Here is a 25,141-nt window from a genome sequence, read left to right as displayed (position 1 = left end):
CCTTTAGTGCAATGACTGGTGTTTGTACATTATTCTAGTTTGGGTTACTAATTGGACTTTGGGTGTGTCTTAATTGAAAAGTCGATTGAATTTAATAGTAAAAACGGAGAAAGAAAGGTGACAAAAGAAAAACTGTGTTTGAACTACTAATAAAAAACGCCCGCTGTTTGCAAAAGACGTCCGAAAATAATGAACGTGTTCATTATTTTGACGTCCGCGGCAGGAAGTTAAATCGCGGCAAAAATGGAAGTTTTTTTTAAATATGAAAAACCGCCGCCTTTTCAATATTTTTGACGTTGTGTGAACATAGCCATATGGTGACAAGCAATGAAAAACATTGGTTACTACAATAATCTGCACTCATGATGGCAATATAAAATTTTGCTTTAAAATAAGGAAATATAGGAGAGATAGGAGACCAGAATTACAAAACGCTCACCTGAATGCTTTACTTCATAGCAAATACACAAATCACAGATGGGACATAACACAAAGTTTAATAGCAGAAGATTCTGAGTGACATAGGACTATAGGACGCCATATTGTCAAGGGGGCAGAGATTTATAATGGAACACAAGTCAAGGGACTGTATATCAGTGACTGTGTAAGAGCAAAGTCACCATATATCCAGTTTAAAAGAAAGATGGACCAATCACCAGTGCAAACCTATGGTCACAAACCTGAACGATCAAAACTTTTAAAAGGTCCATAGGAAATGTCAATTGTTTTATAGGCTATGTTCACATGCTGAACAAACAAAGGCCGATCCGCTGTGAACGGCCATTGTTTAATGTTACCTACGGCTGGAATTAATGATCACGATCATTAATTCTAGCTTTAGGAAACATTAAACATTGGCTGTTTGCGGCGCAACGGCCTTTGTTTGTACAACATGTGAACATAGCCTTAAAGGGAACTGGTAAGGCTAGGTTCACACTGCGTTTTCAGCATCCGTTTAACGCATCCGTTTTTTGCAAAAAACGCATGAAAAACGGATTGCAAAAAACTGATTCATTTGTGTGCATCTGTTTTTCCATTGACTTCCATTATAAAAAAAACGGATCCGTTTTTTTGGGCGGACCAAAACGGACCAAAAAACGTTGCTGACTCTATTTTTCTGGACGTTAAAAAAAACGGATCCGTTAAACGGATGCTGAAAACGCAGTGTGAACCTAGCCTAACATAGCTGGTTACTTTAAAAAAGCAAATTAAAAAATTCTTCTTATGTAATCTTTACTTTTACAGCAGTTGCATTTGATAGAAGATACATTTATTTCCTTACTAAATTCATAGACCGTTCCTCGAATGGAGTTGCCATTTCGCCAGAATTTTATCTCTTTGGGTTGGCTCTTGATTTGGAATTTATCTTGTACAAAGGTTTCATTATTGATGATGGTGTCTGTATATCTGTTGTGATTACTGTCTGCCGGATAGACGGGTGTGGAGTCAAGATCATGAACCACCAGCGATCCAAGGACGGTTCCCTGTGTGGGAAGTAACAGCAGGTTAGTTGTTATACTCTTACTCCTCAGAGTCATAGCTCAGAGTTTAATGCATGGTTAAGGCAGTGGTGTAAGGCTGAAGGTTTGAGGTTTGTTATAATTTGTCATAATTCTTGCAGGTAGTCCAAAAAGGAGATGTACAAAAGGCATTGTTTGCATCTATATGGTAATTGGTGAGGAATTCAGATTGGTTTTGGACAGGCATTTAAACCAGATGAAGGGGACAGAAATATAATTGATGAGGAGGATTTCTGTCTCCGATCAGTTATGATGAATAAGTGTACTGGGATTTGTGAAAGTGCAGTGGTAGGTGCCATAGATGCAGTGGTAGGTACTGTAGAAGCAGTGATAGGTGCTGTAAACGCAGTGGTTGGTGCAATAGACGCAGTGGTAGATGCAGTGGACGCAGTGGTAGGTGCTGTAAACGCAGTGGTCGGTGCTGTAGACGCAGTGGTAGGTGCTGTAGACGCAGTGGTCGGTGCTGTAGACGCAGTGGTCGGTGCTGTAGACGCAGTGGTAGGTGCAGTGGACGCAGTGGTAGGTGCAGTAGACGCAGTGGTCGGTGCTGTAGACGCAGTGGTAGGTGCTGTAGATGCAGTGATAGGTGCTGTAAACGCAGTGGAAGGTGCAGTGAACGCAGTGGTAGGTGCAGTGGACGTAGTGGTAGGTGCTGTAGATGCAGTGATAGGTGCTGTAGATGCAGTGGTCAATGTAGTTGATTTTGTTGGTAATGTAGATGCAGTTGGTGCAGTAGATGAAGTTGGGAATAAAGGTATTATGAAGCTTAGTAATCTTCGGGCAATGTGTATGAATGCTCGTAGCTCAGATCTGTGAGCTTACACCTATCATATGAAGGGATGATTAAGACCTAGTTGCTGTAACTGAGACATGTTTTAAAGACTCTAATGATTGGGAAATAGCTATACCAGGGTATACAGTATACAGGAATGACAGAGCAGAGAGAAGGGGAGGTTGTGTAGCCATTTATGTTAGGAATAGTCTTAAATCGACAGTCATCCAAAATACATATAAAGAGCTGGAGACTCTCTGGGTTTTCTTGCAGTCCAAAGAGGGATCTGTTATTAGAATAGGTATTATCTAAAGGCCTCCGGGGCAAAGTGAGAACTACGATAACATGTGGATGGATGAAATTACTTAAACGTCATTGTAGTTATCGGTGACTTCAACATGCTGGATGTGGATTGGAATATCCCTTCTGCACTTACATGCAAAAGCAAGAATATAATAGAGGCCCTTACAGGGCCATCTCTAAAACAGCTTGTGAGGTCACCAACCAGAGGAGAGAACATTCTAGATTTAGCATTTACTAATGGGGTAAGAAACTTTAAGTTCCAGAGACCAAAAGTGTTACAGGTTTGACATACAAACTGACTGCGTGCACTCCCATACTACAACAAGAGTATTGGATTTTAGGAAGACAGAAAGTTTGGGGGAGTATTTAGATAATGAATTAAAAGGGTGGGATAAAACATTGGGAGCGAGCGCTCAGTGGGCAGTATTAAAAAAATGCCAAAAATAAAGGTAAATAAACTACATGTATGAGAAGTTAGAAAAGGGAAAAAGGAAGAAGAAACCACTCTGATTCACCAGAGATGTAAAGGTTATTGTACAGGGAAAAGAGGCAGCCTAGAGGAGGTATAAAGAGACTGGAAATGTAGCTGACTGAGAGACGTATAAAATTATACAGAAGGAGGCAAAGCAGATTATAAATGCTGCTAAAGCCACAAAAGAGGAAGAAAAGGCAAAATATGTGAAGGAGGGGAATAAAACTTTCTTCAGATATATAAGTAACAGGAAGAAGAAGAATAGCTGCAGCATTACTAAAATACGTTTATTGATGGAGATAAGGCGGTCGCTGACTATTTGAAAAGCTACCTCTGCTCAGTATTTTCAGAAGGCGGCCTTCGCAATCACAGTATGGTTGGACACAGCATTCACTCAAGTTGTATGACTTCGGCTCCAGAGGAACTTGCCTGTTTAAACTTGAATAAGGTGATGGGTCCCAATGGTGTCCACCCCAGGGTTCTTAAAGGACACAAATCTGTGATTGTTGCCCCCCCTGACAGGGGATGTTTCTGATAATTGGAGAACAGCCAATGTTTTTCCCATCCATAATAAGAAGTAGAGAAGAGCCCAGTAACTACAGGCCAATGAGCTTGACATCTGTAGTAGTAAAAATGATGGAAATGCTTTTCAAAAAGAAGATTATGGATCACCTAAGAATCAACAATTTTATGGATCCAAACCAGCATTGCTTTACCGAGGCCTGATCATCAAACTATTCTCATCATTTTCTTTGATTATGTCGCACAAGTGGTGGACTTTAGCAAAGCCTCTGATACAGTTTATTATCAAATTCAACACACTGGAATTCAGTAAATTGGAGTCCCAGTGTTGCTTTAATTGGCCACAGGAGTGCTGGTTATACATATTTTTGTCCTTTGATACAGTTACCCATAAAGAGCTGATAGAGAACTTAGAGAAAATTAGACTTCCTGGATAATTCAGTGGATTTGTTGTTGGTTGAATGATAGATATCAGAGGGTTGTTGTTAATGGTGTATATTCCGAGCATAGACTGCTTACAAGTGGTCATAAGGGTCTGTTCTAGGTCCTATTCTTTTTAATTAGTTTGTAAGTGACATAGGAGAAGGTTTGGTACATAAGGTTTGTCTAATTGTTGATGACACAAAAGTGTGCAATAGGGTTGATATTCCTGGAGGTGTCAGTAATATGGAAAATGATTTATTGTTGCTAGATAAGTGGTCTCAACTATGGAAATTGCAGTTCAATGTTTTCAAATATAAAATAATGCACTTGTTTAGGAGGAATCCTCTAGCCGAGTATCATATCGGCAGTTCTGTGTTGGAAAAGACTTCAGAAGAGAAGGATTTAGGGGTAGTGATTTCTGACAGCCTTAAAATGAGTCACCAGTGCAACCAGGCGGTGGGGAAAGCAAATTGTATGCTGGGCTGTATAGCTAGAGGTATAACCAATAGGAAGAGAGAGATTGTGATCCCGCTGTATAGAGCTCTGGTGAGACCACATCTGAAATACTGTGTCCAGTCCTGGAGACCTCGCCTAAAAAGGATATTGATAAAATAGAACGGGTCCAAAGACGGGCTACAAAAATGGTGGAGGGTGTCAGGCATAAACCATATCAGGAAAGACTTAAGGATTTAAATCTGTATAGTCTTGAGAGAAGAAGAGAAAGGGGGGACATGAATAAAACCTTTAACTATAATAAAGGACTAAATAAGGTTTAGGAGGGAAGTGTTTTTAGAAAAAAGTGAAAGAACAAGAGGACACAGTGAGAGGTTAGTTGGGGGAAAGATCAGAAGCAACGTGAGAAAATATTACTTTACTGAAAGAGTAGTAGATACTTGGAACAAACTTCCAGCAAATGTGGTTGGTAAATCTACAATAACAGAAACATGTCTGGGATAAACATATATCTATCCTAAGATAATGAGAAGGGAAATACAAAAAGGGCAGACTAGATGGACCCAGTGGTCTGTTTATGCTGACAATCTTCTCTGTTTAGGGCCGTATTAAACAGCACGATAATCTGTCGAATCAGGCCGATTCAGCAGATTATTACTCCCTGTAATAAAGACAACGATCAGCCGATAACAAATCATTGGCTGTTTTGGTCCTTACTAAAAATCATCAACTGCCAACCGTGCATCGCTACATGTAATAGTGATATGCGGCCCATGGCTGATAATTGTGTAAACTAAAATAATAAAGTATGTACATACCTCTCCACTCTCCCTGGTGTCTTTCTGGCTTCTTCCCGAGCTGCTGTTGAAATTCCTCCGGTGGCTGCAGGAAGAAGCCAGGAAAACGTGGGCAGAAGCACCAGGGAGTGTGGGAAGGTATGTATGTACTTTACTATTTTACACTAAAGGCAAGGGCTGCATGGACATCGCTAATGATGTCTGTGCAGCCCTTGCTGCATGATTATTGAGCTGTGTAATAGGCTCAGTTTCCCCACCTGCCCCGATTAAGCTCAGCATTGATGCGTCTGCCTAGACACAAACTTACATAAAAAAAATATATTTACCTATCCCCATGCCGCTGCAATGCCAACAACACACTGTCAGTGTCCAGTGTCCAGTTTTCTTCCAGTTCATGTGTCATCATGTACCGGCAGGGACTATTTGCTCAGCCATTCAGTCAGTAATTGCAATGGTCCAAAAAATTTTTAGGACACTCACTGCTAGATGCAATTAGGTTTATTGCATCTAGGTTTATTGCAATTAGGTTTATTGCACCCGTCAGCGAGTTTCAGATCGGCAGACGGGAGGAGAAATTTTCAGATCCATGATTATATATCATGCAGTACAAAATATGTGATTTATTATGCCACATGCGGATGCGGAAAAATTTATGTAGGACTAACCTCCAGGGAATTAAGGATAAGGACGAGAGAACATGTAAGGGGGATTATTGCGGCAAAAGATGAGGAAGATTTTGGACAACTTAAGACGATACCAAGGCACTTTAAAATCCACCACAATTGTGATCCAAAATCATTTAAAGTGAGAGGGATAGAGAAGATCAATAGTGGCATCAGAGGGGGGAACATGAAAAGGATTCTTGCCCAAAAAGAATGCAGATGGATAACAACTCTTGGTACGCTGCATCCTATGGGTTTAAACGAACAGAGAAGTTTTGTATCTTTCCTGTAGTATCAGTTTTTAAAATTATATTTTAACCTTTGTCTTTTTTGTATATAATTTTTAGTGATTTATTGCTTTGATTGCTGCCATACGAGAATCATGTCATCACTGGAATCATGGATGAAGAATTAAAAGAAGAAAAAAACATCATGCAATTAACCTACCATAGATATAGATAAAACTGAAGAAAAGAAAACTTTACAAAGCTAAGAGCGAGAAAGGAAAGAATATTTTAATAAGAATAATTGGAAATTTATGGATATAGGACATGGACTGCAACATCATAATAAGGACTATAAAGACATAATAATTGATATTGGATTTTTAGAGTGGATGGATGTCTGTATGTAAGTATGAATGTGGGGGCGTAATTATGTTTAGTGTGTGTGGGAATGGGAGTAAGGGGTGGGTGTGGAAGGGGGGTTGCGTAGGTGGGGTTTTGGTATTGGATTTATTATATGTATTTACACAAATTTGAGAATATGGTGTTTTTTATAATATTATATGAATTGCAGTGGATTTTGTATTGTAGATTTTGCATTTTTTGCAATCGCACTAGCACTTTTTCTTGTGGGTAAAATATACATAACCATACACATTATAACGATGCACTTAACTTAGCTTGTTCACTAATCTATTTATTTATAAATATATCTATTATTGCACTTTATATATAACATTAATTACACGAGCACAGTATTGGTTTTATAATAGGTTATTTGGTACATATCAATTAGTCTATATGATTGCAGCGGGATTTGTAATGTCTAGATGTGATTTATAAATTAGGTTTAATAATGGTTGTATGGGTTATCAGATTACTGATTATTTATTTCACTTATTTTTAACTATTTATTATTTTCACATTATTCACTTCTTATTAGTATACTTACATCATTGTCTGTAGTTCATAAAATATGTCCTATATACAAGGTTTGGTAACAGGTCTAGGTAGATGAGAATATATTTACCTGATTCCAATGGTGGTGCGCCGAGAGTCGGGAACCAGATACGGGCATCCTTTCGATGCGGTCTCAAGATGCGCAGTGCGCATGTCCGTGTGCGTGTCACACGATGATGTGCGTTCCAGCGCTGAGTACCGGAAGCGGAAGTGATGCGATACCCGTACGGCCCGGCGCTTGGCGCCAACGTCATCAGCGGCATCATATAAATAGTGGGATTAGACGGGGGTTAAGTCACACCCTCCTGAGGAAGCAAACCAACGCGAAACGTCGTTGAGGGGTATATGGTGGCAGATACATAGCGGCAGTAATGGGTAAGTGCTTAGGAGCATATGAATGCAATTTATTGTGAGGTTAGTTAGCCGGTACGATTTGTCCCAGTGTGGACGACGGTGAGAGTATACATACTAGCCTGCATATAGGGAGTAAGGAAGTACTTTTTGCACCAACCTAGAGATTATAAAAAATTCTAAAAATTTATATATTTATTTGTGCGCTTGTATACTGCCATCTGCTGGTCTTTTCTATTTATTGCAAACTGTTTTTTTGTATGTTGTAATTTTATAATAAAGTATGTGGTTTTAAATTGTTAAACTAGCCTCAATATGGTTCTTTATGTATAAAATAAATTATAGAGGTGTAGATGTTATAAGGTAAGCTGGATATAACCTGTGTTGAGACAGGAATATTGTGATAAATTCTTTTTATCCAGGTGGAATTAGTGGTATAATTATTGTTGTTCTGTGTTTTCACAGCTGATAATTCCAGACCAAGTATGGATTTTCGTGCACGAGATCAATCGTGGCTTGTTCAATTAAATGAAGTATTTAAAGATGAGACCAGCATGGTTTTAGATACTGATATTTCAGGAGCAAAGGAATTTATGAAAGAATTAAAAGAAATTTTAAACAAGCGTACCAGAGTATGGTGGAATAAAGCATTTCTGGAGAGATATGTAAGCAGAGGATTGATTCCCAGAGGCCTTAGGGTACAGGTGTTCCCCTCTTTCCCAGTTGAGGATGAGGAGTTTAAGAAAAAATGGGAGGATTTATCTAACACCTGTGCTAAAGGCTTCTTGGAACTACTTATCCAATTAAACCAGAAAATGATTGAAGAATTGGAAATTGAGGCAGAAAGAGTCCAGAATAAAGTAAATGAGATATGTCCCCCAGAAAGCCTAGCCAAATTCAAGGAGGATTTGGAGAATAACTTTCAGAAATGGGAAAAAGAGATCTGTGCATTTAAAACTAAGAAGTTTCAGAGAGATATGTTGGATTCACAAAATAACAAAGTATACAGATGGAGACAGAATAGAGAGAGAGGACGATCTGCCTCCAGATCTCGTTCAAATTCTGTTGCCTCACGCACCTCAAGTGAAGATCAAGTGAGAGGAAGAGATGAAAGAACAGGTGCCGACAGGGGGAGGGACACTCTTGAGACCACTTATGTCCGGACTGGGAGAAGTCAAAGTGTGAAAAGGAAACAGGTCGGATTCCCTCAGAGGAGCAATCATAAAAAGAATGCCCTTGAGGTAATCAATTTATCCTCTCATACCCTCTCTGATGCCCAATGTGATCTATTGTCTAAGGGGTTAACATTCTCACCATGTAATAAATTTAATTTTTTTACAGCATTAAAAGATCTACATTTATTTTCAAGAAAACTATTACTAATGAAACTTCACACAAAAACTACAATAGGGGACAGACGGGAGGAGGATTTGGAGTTGGAAGCATTAAATGCATTAGAGGACCTATTACATGAACAAGACAGTCAGGGACAAGGTAGGTTTCCTGATAAAATTCTACCCAAGTCTAAGACCTTCCCCCCTTTATCGTTATGTCCTCAGATTGACATTTTCACAAAATTGGTTGAGGAGGAATTTAGACAAATAAAACCATCTGTTAAGGATGACAATCTGAATACAGCCCAACGTCAGGCCCTTGGAGAGCTACAGGCTATGGATGACGTAGTCTTCAAGGGGTCTGACAAGGGGGGGAACATCGTAGTATGGCCAATAGAAAAATACGAAAGGGAGGCCCTGCGACAACTAAGGGATAGGTCCACATACAAAAAACTTACATTTAATCCCCTTGGAGAAATTTATAAAGGAACTAATGCCCATATTAGAGGAAGCAGTTAATAGGGGTACGATCCCAAAAAAAGTGTTCGATGGCCTAGTGCAGATCCATCCACAAATTCCAACATTTTACCTTCTACCTAAGATCCACAAAGATCCCCTCGATCCTCCAGGGCGTCCAATAGTGTCGGGAATAGATGGATTATGTGATCCCATCTGCAAATTCTTAGATTACTATCTTAAACCGATGGTGGAAAATTTACCATCCTATATTAAGGACACTACGGACGCCCTGGCTAGGATCGATGGGATCTGCGTGGATCCTGATATGTTTTTGGTTACAGCAGATGTGGAATCCCTATACACGTGTATACAACACGAGGTAGGACTGAAAGCTGTAGGTTTTTTCTTGAGGATGAGCAACTGGGACTCCGACACCTGTAATTTAATTTTGGAATTGTTGAATTATGTTTTGACTCATAATTTTTTTGTTTTTCGGGAGGTTTTTTACTTACAAGTACGCGGCACTGCGATGGGGGCGGCCTGTGCCCCTGCCTATGCTAATCTATTCTTGGGGTACTGGGAGAGGACTGTCTTCCAGGACGGGGGCGTTGGGGCTGTCCCCCATGTGCAGTGTTGGCTTCGTTATATAGACGATGTTTTATTCATTTGGCAGGGGTCGGAGTCCCAGCTTCATGAATTTATGAGAGAGCTCAACCTCAATGAAATTAATATTCATCTGACATACAAATACAGTAAGACCAGAATTGAATTCTTGGATATTCAATTGGAGGTAGATGCACATGGCGTGTTGCAAACCGATGTATATCGGAAAAGTACCTCAGTGAATTCCCTCCTTCATGCATCCTCGGCACACACACCAGCAACAATAGGGGCAGTACCTATCGGACAATTCCTCAGGATGAAGCGTATTTGCTCGTCCGATGAATTGTTCGAGAAACAAGCAACAGATCTTAAAACCAGATTTATGGAAAGGGGGTATAGTAAGAAGAAGATAAAGAAAGGATACGAAAGAGCTAAGGGCACAAGAAGAGAGTTTTTGCTGCAGAATAAAATAAAGGAGAAAGCTAGTGGAAATACTATTCGTTTTATTTCCACATACAACACGGATTGGGAAAAGATGAGGGAAATTATGAAAAAACACTGGTCTGTACTATGTACTGACACAGTGTTAGCCAAGAAGTTATCAGACTCCCCTATGATGACAGCTCGCAGGAGCAAAAACCTAAAGGACCTCCTGGTGCGAAGTCACTACGCACCTAAGAGGAAATGTCCCTTTGGCAGCACCGGCACCCAAAGAGTGGGTTGTTACCCATGTGGGGGATGCATGGCGTGTGCCAACATAGAGAGAGCAGCGAGTTTCAGATCGGCAGACGGGAGGAGAAATTTTCAGATCCGTGATTATATATCATGCAGTACAAAATATGTGATTTATTATGCCACATGCGGATGCGGAAAAATTTATGTAGGACTAACCTCCAGGGAATTAAGGATAAGGACGAGAGAACATGTAAGGGGGATTATTGCGGCAAAAGATGAGGAAGATTTTGGACAACTTAAGACGATACCAAGGCACTTTAAAATCCACCACAATTGTGATCCAAAATCATTTAAAGTGAGAGGGATAGAGAAGATCAATAGTGGCATCAGAGGGGGGAACATGAAAAGGATTCTTGCCCAAAAAGAATGCAGATGGATAACAACTCTTGGTACGCTGCATCCTATGGGTTTAAACGAACAGAGAAGTTTTGTATCTTTCCTGTAGTATCAGTTTTTAAAATTATATTTTAACCTTTGTCTTTTTTGTATATAATTTTTAGTGATTTATTGCTTTGATTGCTGCCATACGAGAATCATGTCATCACTGGAATCATGGATGAAGAATTAAAAGAAGAAAAAAACATCATGCAATTAACCTACCATAGATATAGATAAAACTGAAGAAAAGAAAACTTTACAAAGCTAAGAGCGAGAAAGGAAAGAATATTTTAATAAGAATAATTGGAAATTTATGGATATAGGACATGGACTGCAACATCATAATAAGGACTATAAAGACATAATAATTGATATTGGATTTTTAGAGTGGATGGATGTCTGTATGTAAGTATGAATGTGGGGGCGTAATTATGTTTAGTGTGTGTGGGAATGGGAGTAAGGGGTGGGTGTGGAAGGGGGGTTGCGTAGGTGGGGTTTTGGTATTGGATTTATTATATGTATTTACACAAATTTGAGAATATGGTGTTTTTTATAATATTATATGAATTGCAGTGGATTTTGTATTGTAGATTTTGCATTTTTTGCAATCGCACTAGCACTTTTTCTTGTGGGTAAAATATACATAACCATACACATTATAACGATGCACTTAACTTAGCTTGTTCACTAATCTATTTATTTATAAATATATCTATTATTGCACTTTATATATAACATTAATTACACGAGCACAGTATTGGTTTTATAATAGGTTATTTGGTACATATCAATTAGTCTATATGATTGCAGCGGGATTTGTAATGTCTAGATGTGATTTATAAATTAGGTTTAATAATGGTTGTATGGGTTATCAGATTACTGATTATTTATTTCACTTATTTTTAACTATTTATTATTTTCACATTATTCACTTCTTATTAGTATACTTACATCATTGTCTGTAGTTCATAAAATATGTCCTATATACAAGGTTTGGTAACAGGTCTAGGTAGATGAGAATATATTTACCTGATTCCAATGGTGGTGCGCCGAGAGTCGGGAACCAGATACGGGCATCCTTTCGATGCGGTCTCAAGATGCGCAGTGCGCATGTCCGTGTGCGTGTCACACGATGATGTGCGTTCCAGCGCTGAGTACCGGAAGCGGAAGTGATGCGATACCCGTACGGCCCGGCGCTTGGCGCCAACGTCATCAGCGGCATCATATAAATAGTGGGATTAGACGGGGGTTAAGTCACACCCTCCTGAGGAAGCAAACCAACGCGAAACGTCGTTGAGGGGTATATGGTGGCAGATACATAGCGGCAGTAATGGGTAAGTGCTTAGGAGCATATGAATGCAATTTATTGTGAGGTTAGTTAGCCGGTACGATTTGTCCCAGTGTGGACGACGGTGAGAGTATACATACTAGCCTGCATATAGGGAGTAAGGAAGTACTTTTTGCACCAACCTAGAGATTATAAAAAATTCTAAAAATTTATATATTTATTTGTGCGCTTGTATACTGCCATCTGCTGGTCTTTTCTATTTATTGCAAACTGTTTTTTTGTATGTTGTAATTTTATAATAAAGTATGTGGTTTTAAATTGTTAAACTAGCCTCAATATGGTTCTTTATGTATAAAATAAATTATAGAGGTGTAGATGTTATAAGGTAAGCTGGATATAACCTGTGTTGAGACAGGAATATTGTGATAAATTCTTTTTATCCAGGTGGAATTAGTGGTATAATTATTGTTGTTCTGTGTTTTCACAGCTGATAATTCCAGACCAAGTATGGATTTTCGTGCACGAGATCAATCGTGGCTTGTTCAATTAAATGAAGTATTTAAAGATGAGACCAGCATGGTTTTAGATACTGATATTTCAGGAGCAAAGGAATTTATGAAAGAATTAAAAGAAATTTTAAACAAGCGTACCAGAGTATGGTGGAATAAAGCATTTCTGGAGAGATATGTAAGCAGAGGATTGATTCCCAGAGGCCTTAGGGTACAGGTGTTCCCCTCTTTCCCAGTTGAGGATGAGGAGTTTAAGAAAAAATGGGAGGATTTATCTAACACCTGTGCTAAAGGCTTCTTGGAACTACTTATCCAATTAAACCAGAAAATGATTGAAGAATTGGAAATTGAGGCAGAAAGAGTCCAGAATAAAGTAAATGAGATATGTCCCCCAGAAAGCCTAGCCAAATTCAAGGAGGATTTGGAGAATAACTTTCAGAAATGGGAAAAAGAGATCTGTGCATTTAAAACTAAGAAGTTTCAGAGAGATATGTTGGATTCACAAAATAACAAAGTATACAGATGGAGACAGAATAGAGAGAGAGGACGATCTGCCTCCAGATCTCGTTCAAACTCTGTTGCCTCACGCACCTCAAGTGAAGATCAAGTGAGAGGAAGAGATGAAAGAACAGGTGCCGACAGGGGGAGGGACACTCTTGAGACCACTTATGTCCGGACTGGGAGAAGTCAAAGTGTGAAAAGGAAACAGGTCGGATTCCCTCAGAGGAGCAATCATAAAAAGAATGCCCTTGAGGTAATCAATTTATCCTCTCATACCCTCTCTGATGCCCAATGTGATCTATTGTCTAAGGGGTTAACATTCTCACCATGTAATAAATTTAATTTTTTTACAGCATTAAAAGATCTACATTTATTTTCAAGAAAACTATTACTAATGAAACTTCACACAAAAACTACAATAGGGGACAGACGGGAGGAGGATTTGGAGTTGGAAGCATTAAATGCATTAGAGGACCTATTACATGAACAAGACAGTCAGGGACAAGGTAGGTTTCCTGATAAAATTCTACCCAAGTCTAAGACCTTTCCTCCTTTATCGTTATGTCCTCAGATTGACATTTTCACAAAATTGGTTGAGGAGGAATTCAGACAAATAAAACCATCTGTGAAGGATGACAATCTGAACACAGCCCAACGTCAGGCCCTTGGAGAGCTACAGGCAATGGATGATGTAGTCTTCAAGGGATCTGACAAGGGGGGGAACATCGTAGTGTGGCCGATAGAAAAATATGAAAGGGAGGCCCTGCGACAATTAAGAGACAGGTCCACATACAAAAAACTTACATTTAACCCCTTGGAGAAATTTATAAAGGAACTAATGCCCATATTAGAGGAAGCAGTTAATAGGGGTACGATCCCAAAAAAAGTGTTCGATGGCCTAGTGCAGATCCATCCACAAATTCCAACATTTTACCTTCTACCTAAGATCCACAAAGATCCCCTCGATCCTCCAGGGCGTCCAATAGTGTCGGGAATAGATGGATTATGTGATCCCATCTGCAAATTCTTAGATTACTATCTTAAACCGATGGTGGAAAATTTACCATCCTATATTAAGGACACTACGGACGCCCTGGCTAGGATCGATGGGATCTGCGTGGATCCTGATATGTTTTTGGTTACAGCAGATGTGGAATCCCTATACACGTGTATACAACACGAGGTAGGACTGAAAGCTGTAGGTTTTTTCTTGAGGATGAGCAACTGGGACTCCGACACCTGTAATTTAATTTTGGAATTGTTGAATTATGTTTTGACTCATAATTTTTTTGTTTTTCGGGAGGTTTTTTACTTACAAGTACGCGGCACTGCGATGGGGGCGGCCTGTGCCCCTGCCTATGCTAATCTATTCTTGGGGTACTGGGAGAGGACTGTCTTCCAGGACGGGGGCGTTGGGGCTGTCCCCCATGTGCAGTGTTGGCTTCGTTATATAGACGATGTTTTATTCATTTGGCAGGGGTCGGAGTCCCAGCTTCATGAATTTATGAGAGAGCTCAACCTCAATGAAATTAATATTCATCTGACATACAAATACAGTAAGACCAGAATTGAATTCTTGGATATTCAATTGGAGGTAGATGCACATGGCGTGTTGCAAACCGATGTATATCGGAAAAGTACCTCAGTGAATTCCCTCCTTCATGCATCCTCGGCACACACACCAGCAACAATAGGGGCAGTACCTATCGGACAATTCCTCAGGATGAAGCGTATTTGCTCGTCCGATGAATTGTTCGAGAAACAAGCAACAGATCTTAAAACCAGATTTATGGAAAGGGGGTATAGTAAGAAGAAGATAAAGAAAGGATACGAAAGAGCTAAGGGCACAAGAAGAGAGTTTTTGCTGCAGAATAAAATAAAGGAGAAAGCTAGTGGAAATACTATTCGTTTTATTTCCACATACAACACGGATTGGGAAAAGATGAGGGAAATTATGAAAAAACACTGGTCTGTACTATGTACTGACACAGTGTTAGCCAAGAAGTTATCAGACTCCCCTATGATGACAGCTCGCAGGAGCAAAAACCTAAAGGACCTCCTGGTGCGAAGTCACTACGCACCTAAGAGGAAATGTCCCTTTGGCAGCACCGGCACCCAAAGAGTGGGTTGTTACCCATGTGGGGGATGCATGGCGTGTGCCAACATAGAGAGAGCAGCGAGTTTCAGATCGGCAGACGGGAGGAGAAATTTTCAGATCCGTGATTATATATCATGCAGTACAAAATATGTGATTTATTATGCCACATGCGGATGCGGAAAAATTTATGTAGGACTAACCTCCAGGGAATTAAGGATAAGGACGAGAGAACATGTAAGGGGGATTATTGCGGCAAAAGATGAGGAAGATTTTGGACAACTTAAGACGATACCAAGGCACTTTAAAATCCACCACAATTGTGATCCAAAATCATTTAAAGTGAGAGGGATAGAGAAGATCAATAGTGGCATCAGAGGGGGGAACATGAAAAGGATTCTTGCCCAAAAAGAATGCAGATGGATAACAACTCTTGGTACGCTGCATCCTATGGGTTTAAACGAACAGAGAAGTTTTGTATCTTTCCTGTAGTATCAGTTTTTAAAATTATATTTTAACCTTTGTCTTTTTTGTATATAATTTTTAGTGATTTATTGCTTTGATTGCTGCCATACGAGAATCATGTCATCACTGGAATCATGGATGAAGAATTAAAAGAAGAAAAAAACATCATGCAATTAACCTACCATAGATATAGATAAAACTGAAGAAAAGAAAACTTTACAAAGCTAAGAGCGAGAAAGGAAAGAATATTTTAATAAGAATAATTGGAAATTTATGGATATAGGACATGGACTGCAACATCATAATAAGGACTATAAAGACATAATAATTGATATTGGATTTTTAGAGTGGATGGATGTCTGTATGTAAGTATGAATGTGGGGGCGTAATTATGTTTAGTGTGTGTGGGAATGGGAGTAAGGGGTGGGTGTGGAAGGGGGGTTGCGTAGGTGGGGTTTTGGTATTGGATTTATTATATGTATTTACACAAATTTGAGAATATGGTGTTTTTTATAATATTATATGAATTGCAGTGGATTTTGTATTGTAGATTTTGCATTTTTTGCAATCGCACTAGCACTTTTTCTTGTGGGTAAAATATACATAACCATACACATTATAACGATGCACTTAACTTAGCTTGTTCACTAATCTATTTATTTATAAATATATCTATTATTGCACTTTATATATAACATTAATTACACGAGCACAGTATTGGTTTTATAATAGGTTATTTGGTACATATCAATTAGTCTATATGATTGCAGCGGGATTTGTAATGTCTAGATGTGATTTATAAATTAGGTTTAATAATGGTTGTATGGGTTATCAGATTACTGATTATTTATTTCACTTATTTTTAACTATTTATTATTTTCACATTATTCACTTCTTATTAGTATACTTACATCATTGTCTGTAGTTCATAAAATATGTCCTATATACAAGGTTTGGTAACAGGTCTAGGTAGATGAGAATATATTTACCTGATTCCAATGGTGGTGCGCCGAGAGTCGGGAACCAGATACGGGCATCCTTTCGATGCGGTCTCAAGATGCGCAGTGCGCATGTCCGTGTGCGTGTCACACGATGATGTGCGTTCCAGCGCTGAGTACCGGAAGCGGAAGTGATGCGATACCCGTACGGCCCGGCGCTTGGCGCCAACGTCATCAGCGGCATCATATAAATAGTGGGATTAGACGGGGGTTAAGTCACACCCTCCTGAGGAAGCAAACCAACGCGAAACGTCGTTGAGGGGTATATGGTGGCAGATACATAGCGGCAGTAATGGGTAAGTGCTTAGGAGCATATGAATGCAATTTATTGTGAGGTTAGTTAGCCGGTACGATTTGTCCCAGTGTGGACGACGGTGAGAGTATACATACTAGCCTGCATATAGGGAGTAAGGAAGTACTTTTTGCACCAACCTAGAGATTATAAAAAATTCTAAAAATTTATATATTTATTTGTGCGCTTGTATACTGCCATCTGCTGGTCTTTTCTATTTATTGCAAACTGTTTTTTTGTATGTTGTAATTTTATAATAAAGTATGTGGTTTTAAATTGTTAAACTAGCCTCAATATGGTTCTTTATGTATAAAATGATTATTGAGCTGTGTAATAGGCTCAGTTTCCCCACCTGCCCCGATTAAGCTCAGCATTGATGCGTCTGCCTAGACACAAACTTACATAAAAAAAATATATTTACCTATCCCCATGCCGCTGCAATGCCAACAACACACTGTCAGTGTCCAGTGTCCAGTTTTCTTCCAGTTCATGTGTCATCATGTACCGGCAGGGACTATTTGCTCAGCCATTCAGTCAGTAATTGCAATGGTCCAAAAAATTTTTAGGACACTCACTGCTAGATGCAATTAGGTTTATTGATACATATATCGAGGATAAAGCATCACACTTGAACGGACAGATGTCTGTTCCAGTGTGATGCTTTATCCTCGATATATGTATCAATAAACCTTATTGCATCTAGTGGTGAGTGCCGGGAAGATTCTTGGATTTATGCTATTACTATCCACGTGCACCATAACACAGGTGCTGACACGCTAGCTGACTTAGTAATTGCAGAGGTGTCCCACATCAGTTACTGATTGGCTGTGCAAGCATTTCTGAGCCAGGTCATGAGGTCACAGGACTGGGAGCAACAGGAGACAGGCAGGTGAGTGATGGCACTGTTCTGCGGGAGGAAGGGGACAGGTAAGTATAATTTCTTTATCATGCCCCCCCCCCTACGCTCCCTGTTTTTATCCTTTAAGGGCTCTATTCACAATCACTTACTTCCTTCCTTTCATATTCTACCACAACATATGTAGTATAAGTGCCTTCTGTAACAAATGGAGGATTGTCGTCTTCATCATCCACCTTGACCCGGAACGACCGTTCAACCTCCACTTCTTTGGTGCTGTTTCTTACGGTGCATTTAACTACTAGATCATAGTCCTCTCTCTCTTCTCGATCCAGGGGACGGGACAAGAATATTTCAGATGTATCAGGTATGTACTGGAAAGGGTGGTGTTGTTCTGTATAGGAAAAGCAAAGTATACAGTTAAGTGTAAGGTTCTTCCCGGGTGATGTACTTGGAACTACTATAGAGGTTAATCAGTAAAAGTAAATGAGAACACATATAGGGTAAAATGCAATCCATCAAATCTAAATTTCTCTGGTCCTAAGTTTCAGCTTTATATTCATGACCATTTATGATAATTCTATGAAGCAGGAGCACTGAACGAAAAGTGTAACAGAGATGATGTTAAAAGTTTTGATTGGAGTTTGAATGCTAAGACTCTGTACTAGAATAAGCAGGGAGAAGCTTCTCTGAGCACTTGTCTCCCAGTCAGGGGCGTAGCTAGGATTCATGGGGCCCCATAGCAAAAAACTGTACAGGGCCCCATGTAGTCCCCACCTAAAAAAAAAAGACATTGATAAAATAGAATGGGTTCAACAGAGGGCTACAAAAATGGTGGACGGTATGAAGCATAAAACTAATTAGTCAAAGAAGGGAAAGGGTTCAAAAGGGAAGTGAGAAAATATTAGTTTACTGAAAGAGTAGTAGATGCTTGGCCCAAACCTCTAGCACATGTGGTTGGTAAATCCACAGTAAGTAAATATAATCCTGCCTGGCATAAACATCTGCTTTTATGGAAATCGGCTCTGTTTCGGTCCTGTTTTACGGCACCATACAGTGGAGGTAGCCAACAGCCACAGAACATCATTCGTGGTGATATTGCTTCTTTGAGTCATCAGGGTTCTCTTAGAATTTCAGACATCAACTAGAAGATCTCAGTCACTCACTCACTCACTCACTTTTGACTTGTCAAACGTTATTTTTTTTTAAATTACAGGCACACTTTAAAGCAGATAAGAATGAGAATATAGTGTCCTATGTAAGAGAAGCATAATACAGGGAAAGCTATAAAAACAACAAAAACACCAAAAACTGTGGACCCATAGTTAGAAGAACACATGGAAAATAGATGTTCCATTTTTACCTAATATTAATGTATAGCTGACACTTGTATTTGGACACTGGTGAGTACACAGGTGAGGATAGAATTGGAAGAATTTCCCTGGTGGTCTGTTTTCTTTGATGTGGAAAGAAAGTTCTGTTCCCCCAAAACATATGCTTTCTGGTTGTAGAGAGGAGCAGCTGGGGATTTTGCTGTCCTCTAATGTCAGAACAATGTCAGCAGAGAGGGATTTGTCACAGATTTGCTCTTGGAGGGGAGCAGCGGACACCTTCACCCTGAACCTCAGTTTCGATATTGAGGAGTTTCCTTAGAGAAGAAAAAATACAAGAAAAAAAAAATGTCAGTAACGTTAAAATGTCACAGCCTCTTCTGACAAAGTCGCATTCTTTTTTGGGTGTTCTCTCTTTACACTGATATACAGCCTGTGAGATGTATCCCTCCCCTTCAGATGGTGCTTGGCACATTCTCTTCCCTATCTACTCTGAGATACAGTACAGCCTGTGTGATCCTTACTCTTTACACTGTGATCTGCTTCTCGCTGGTATGTCTCACAATGGGCGACTGTGAGCGGAGGGGTACAGCATAGAGCCGTTGAATCTACTGTTTATCAGAAGCAGCAGCACAACCAGCTATGTACAGGAGTTACAGAAACTGTACAACAACAAAATGGTTTTTATTGATACCTATTTAGAAAGTTGCTTGCTTGTGCACATAGTAAGCAAAAATACAAGAAAATCTGTTATTTTGAATATCTAATGACACTTTTGGCATACCTATTAACGGCTGTTCTTACATTATTCTAGTTCGGGCCATTTTGGGTGTGGTTCTTTTTTGAAGGTCCATTGAATTTAGTAGTAAAGACAGTGAAAAAATAAATTTGTGTGTGAACAACTAAAAATAACGTCCATTGTGATTATCTGCGATTATTTGTCATGAATAGAGATGAGCGATCCTGGAGCATGCTCGAGTCGATCCGAACCCGAACTTTCTGCATTTGATTAGCGGTGGCTGCTGAACTTGGATAAAGCCCTAAGGCTATGTGGAAAACATGGATATAGTCATTGGCTGTATCCATGTTTTCCAGACAACCTTAGAGCTTTATCCAACTTCAGCAGCCCCCGCTAATCAAATACCGAACGTTGTCCCGGAGGAGCGATCTCCGTTACTGATGCCGGCCGGGGACTCGTCCAAGATGGCGTCATCCCCGGCTCGGCACTCGTTTACTTCCGGCTGCAGCAGCCGGAAGTAAACGAGTGCCTATCTCATGGATCTCAATGAGAGATCAAAGTATATATACTAGAAGTCCCCCATGGGGGTTTCTAGTATATGTGTAAAAAAAAAAAAAAGTGTTGTTTATAGTAAAAATCCCCCTCCCCCAATAAAAGTCTGAATCACCCCCCTTTTCCCAGGTTTTAAATAAAAGTAAACAAATAAATAAATAAACATACATGTTTGGTATCGCCGCATGCGTAATCGCCCGAACTATTAATTAATTACATTCCTGATCTTGCATGGTGAACGGCTTCAGCACAAAAAAAAACAAAGTGCAAAATTGCGCATTTTTGGTCGCATCAAATCCAGAAAAAATGTAATAAAAAGCGATCAAAAAGACGTATATGCGCAATCAAGGTACCGATAGAAAGAACACATCATGGCGCAAAAAATTACACCTGACACAGCCCCATAGACCAAAGGATAAAAGCGCTATAAGCCTGGGAATGGAGCGATTTTAAGGAACGTATATTTGTTAACAATGGTTTGAATTTTTTATAGGCCATCAGATACAATATAAGTTATACATGTTATATATCGTTTTTATCGTAACGACTTGAGGTACATGCATAACAAGTCAGTTTTACCCCAGGGTGAATGGCGTAAAAACACAGTTCCCCCAAATAAAAGAAATGCTTTTTTTTTTTTTTTTCAATTTCACCACACTATGAATTTTTTTCTGGTTTCATAGTGTACTTAATGCAAAAATTCAGTCTGCCATTGCAAAGTACAATTAGTGACGCAAAAAATAAGGGCTCATGTGGGTTTCTAGGTGGAAAAATGCAAGTGCTATGGCCTTTTAAACACAAGGAGGAAAAACCGAAAACGCAAAAACAAAAATGGGCCCCGTCCTTAAGGGGTTAAGTACTGGCCGTGATGATCCGGGCTGAGGCCGGCCATTCACGGAATGGCTGGTCTCATACGCAGTGTGAACATGGCCATAGCATGTATGGGGTTAATAAACATTCTGATTTGGAATAAAGTAAAGGACTGTTAGAAGAAAAAAGTTACACTTACTTAGTTCATAGAGGACATCACTTGTTAGGCTCTCATTGAGAGAGAGGATTCCCGTCCGCTCGTCAACATGGAAAAAATTGACATATTTATAATTAAGCATATAGTTTCTGCATAGGCTGTAGTGTGGCACCTCTCCTGGATGGTCACTCATTGCATGGACTTGTAATAGCATTGAACCAGCAGGCAGGTCAGGGTGTAAACTTTCAGAGAATTCTCTTTTTGGAAGATACAGCCCAGATGTAGCTGTCAAGAAAAAATGTATTTATTATTGTTATTTCATTGCATTTTTTTTATTCTGCTGCCAAGCCACTACATGCATACCTCCATAATATTACTACACTAATTCGTTTTTGTATAACAGATCATAAACTTCCATTGATTACCAGCTAACATCTGGCCTCAGACGTTTTTGCAAAAAAAAAAAAAATTAAAAAATGGCATAGCGTTTTTACTTAAAAAAAGTGGCAGTGTGAATTGTAGAAAAACTGCTGCAGTTAACCAACGGCTGCAGTTCTATTTCTATGAGCCCCTGTTATTTTGTTTGCAACAGTTTAAAAAGTATGCACTTATCAAAAATGACCACAAGAGGTCACTGTTCACACATACTTGCACATACCATAATAACTATAGGATAATGTGAATCAGGAACAAGCATATACCAAGTGATAGCAAACACTGCCTTGTCTCCTGGAGCACAACTTGGTTGTGTAATACATCACATCCTCTGGGTAATTCAAATGTTCCACTTAAACAGTTTCTATAAATCTTTAAAATGGTCCTATACGTTTACTAATGCCTGTTAGTATTTGCTATGTAAGGGCGGGTTCACACTACGGAATTCTCGCGGACAATGTCCGCGGAATTCCGTCAGCTGTCCGCCCGCACATCTGGGCGCCTTTCCGCCGGCCCCATAGACACCATTCTATGGGCCGGCGTATTCCGCTATACGCTGAAAGAAGTGTCATGTCACTTCTTTTAGCGGATCGCGGAATACGCCGGCCCATAGAATGGTGTCTATGGAGCCGGCGGAAAAGCGCGTGCCCGTGCGGGCGGACAGCTGACAGAATTTCGCGGACATTGTCCGCGAGAATTCCGTAGTGTGAACCCGCCCTAAACCTAGGGAAGAGAGGCCTTTCCTACACTTTTACATGTAAAATCACTTTAGGCTAGCTTAGAAGCTGGCACCCCAATGGCATTAAGACAAAGTGAGTGCGGTTCTGTTTTCAGTTGCAATGTGACTTCATAAAAGCTACGAGACCAATATTAAAGTATAACTGTTTGCTAAAAATCACACATGCAGTCATGAATATATATCCGAAAGGTTATTCTTTATCACATGAATAACCACCTTTTTTTTTTTTAACAGTAGATGCAGATTAGCCCCATTCCATGGGGCTAACTGGTGTCCTGGGTGTCCTGCATTTAGAACAAGTTTTCTTCAGGAATACTCTTAGTGACCTGTCCCTTATTCCTCTAAGGGGGAAAATTTTGGTTTCTCTCCTATCCAGATCATGCGTGCATTATAGGCTATGGTGTTATTGTATATTTAAAATGTGTATATAAATAAGAAAAATATACATTAAAAGGAGAAGTCCGGTGTGGTGTCCTACCACGGGTGTTACAGGTCTATACACCCTTCGTAAAAATCTGTACTTATTCTACTTGTGTGGTGATGAAAGTAGTACTAAAGTTTCGCAACTAGATGTCACTGTGTTATATAAGTGTATTTGGAAGCTGCACAGCTGAAGGATGTAAAGGGTTATTGTTTCTTTGTGTGTTACATGACTCTGTAGACCAGTAGGAATCTGTCTTTCTTCTCTCCTATCATTTCCCTCCTTATTTCTTCTGTTGCACTCTTCACCCACGCACAGTGCACGTTAGTTAGGCTAGGGAAGTAAGTCACATGGGTGGAGCAATGGTCTTTCGCGTTGGACATTGTGGAGGAAGGACACAAGCTAGATAGCTCTGCACAGTGGTCCTATTTAGGCTCTGGCCCTCTTCCAGGTCCCCCTACTCTCAAGAGTGAGTCTTAGCTAGAGCCCCGCATGGGAAGGACGAAAGACAGTACTCAGCTTTCCTCCTCAGTAACGCTACATAGCACTATGCACTGTTAAACTCCTCTTAGGAGAGGACAAGCCAGAAACAACCTAAACCCACACCGTGGACAAGGAGAAGTTACAAGGAGACAGTTATCTCGCAGCGCGGGTGTCAGCAGGAAATCCTTAGCATTCTGCTTATCCCAGGTAACAAGGTCTGAGGCATAAGGTGAGTCTAGTGGGCATAAGGTGGTGTGAAGACTATTCAAGGTCAGTACATATGCACAGGTGTTCTTCTTCTTCTAAGCATTCTACTTCATCCTCCAACATCCCGGCAGAGCACAGTACTACCTGGGTTGAGACTCTCACGGCATCCTCCTCTCCACTACTCTGCTTCTATGTATCACTCAGCACACTACTCAGTCGACACGACTACTGTATATCTTCTACTATACTCCTACTACAGATCTGGTCACTGTATTGTCAAGTATTTGTCTGGAACGATTGTCATGTGTATTATCAAGTGCTTTATCAAGAGAAACCTCATAATTTTGTACCCCACTGCAAGCAAGCACTTTCTAGTAAACAACAATTTTATTTAAGTTCAAGAGATTCTGTGACTTTTCCGTTTTCCACTAGCACAGCACGCACCATAACTTCCGGTAGTCCGGGAGGGTCACTACACCACTCTGGCCATCCGTGATCAGTCTAACCCAAAGGATGTCACAAAATAACACCTTAAGATCCAGCTGTATCTCGGCCAACCACCACAGGAGTGGCGTCACACCTCACCACCTAGCAAGTGACCGTCCGATCCTCCGATATAACATCATCACCGGGGGCATAAACAACACCAGTGTCAGGTATTTAAAAAAAAAACAGCCTGGGAGGAGGTGGCTGAAACATAACAACATGCAGCGCTGGGGACCGCTGTCATCTACTCTGGTTCCCGGTCCCCCAGCCACTTTCTGGTCTGAGTGGGGACCGGGTTGTCAAGTGTCAGCCCCGCTCAGCCAGTCAGCGGCTGTAGCAGGGTCCTGCCTCACCTACTGACTGGTTCCTGTGTCAGCCCTGCTCAGCCAGTTAGCGGGCTATGTACCACGGATTTAATCTTCCTTACATTGATAAACATTGAGTATTCGTGCTCTCTTATATAGGAGTACCACTTTGTGAATGGATCACAGCTGCGAGGCAAAGGTACAGATGTACGTCGTGTTTGAAACACTATCCCTTCCCATACTTTGAATAGATTGCTGTCCCTTATTCTGGCATAGATGTCATAGGAGTATCTGTTTATTTCCACTAAAAATCTTTATGCTAAGTCTATTCTTTACCATATGAGAATGTGTTATATGCAGGACAATAGTCACATATAAAAGCTTCAATAAATCTGAAAATTAGAAACAAGGCAATAGATTGTAATGCACAATGTATGGCCTGTGGAGAGGAGATCCTTTGCTTTGCTACACTTGTGTACAGGAGTTTTGCAGCTTTCTAGTTTT

The 25,141-nt window shown here is 40.1% G+C and overlaps 1 protein-coding gene across 1 annotated transcript in view; it reads right to left on the bottom strand.

The window, feature by feature from the left end:
- The window catches only part of RET (ret proto-oncogene), a 76,702-nt gene that overhangs the window by 23,312 nt on the left and 28,249 nt on the right, over positions 1 to 25,141 (bottom strand). The window contains exons 2-5 of the mRNA XM_069980907.1: positions 21,604 to 21,846; positions 19,336 to 19,620; positions 18,125 to 18,366; positions 1,283 to 1,484 (exon numbers count right to left, since the gene is read on the bottom strand). Of these exons, the coding sequence (XP_069837008.1) occupies positions 1,283 to 1,484; positions 18,125 to 18,366; positions 19,336 to 19,620; positions 21,604 to 21,846 (972 nt within the window). The remainder of the gene's footprint in view (positions 1 to 1,282; positions 1,485 to 18,124; positions 18,367 to 19,335; positions 19,621 to 21,603; positions 21,847 to 25,141) is intronic.

This window comes from Dendropsophus ebraccatus, chromosome 8 (genome assembly GCF_027789765.1).
Source record: "Dendropsophus ebraccatus isolate aDenEbr1 chromosome 8, aDenEbr1.pat, whole genome shotgun sequence".
Lineage (NCBI taxonomy): Eukaryota > Metazoa > Chordata > Amphibia > Anura > Hylidae > Dendropsophus > Dendropsophus ebraccatus.
Note: the sequence above shows the minus strand (reverse complement) of the source record. Positions and strands in the feature narration are given on the sequence as shown.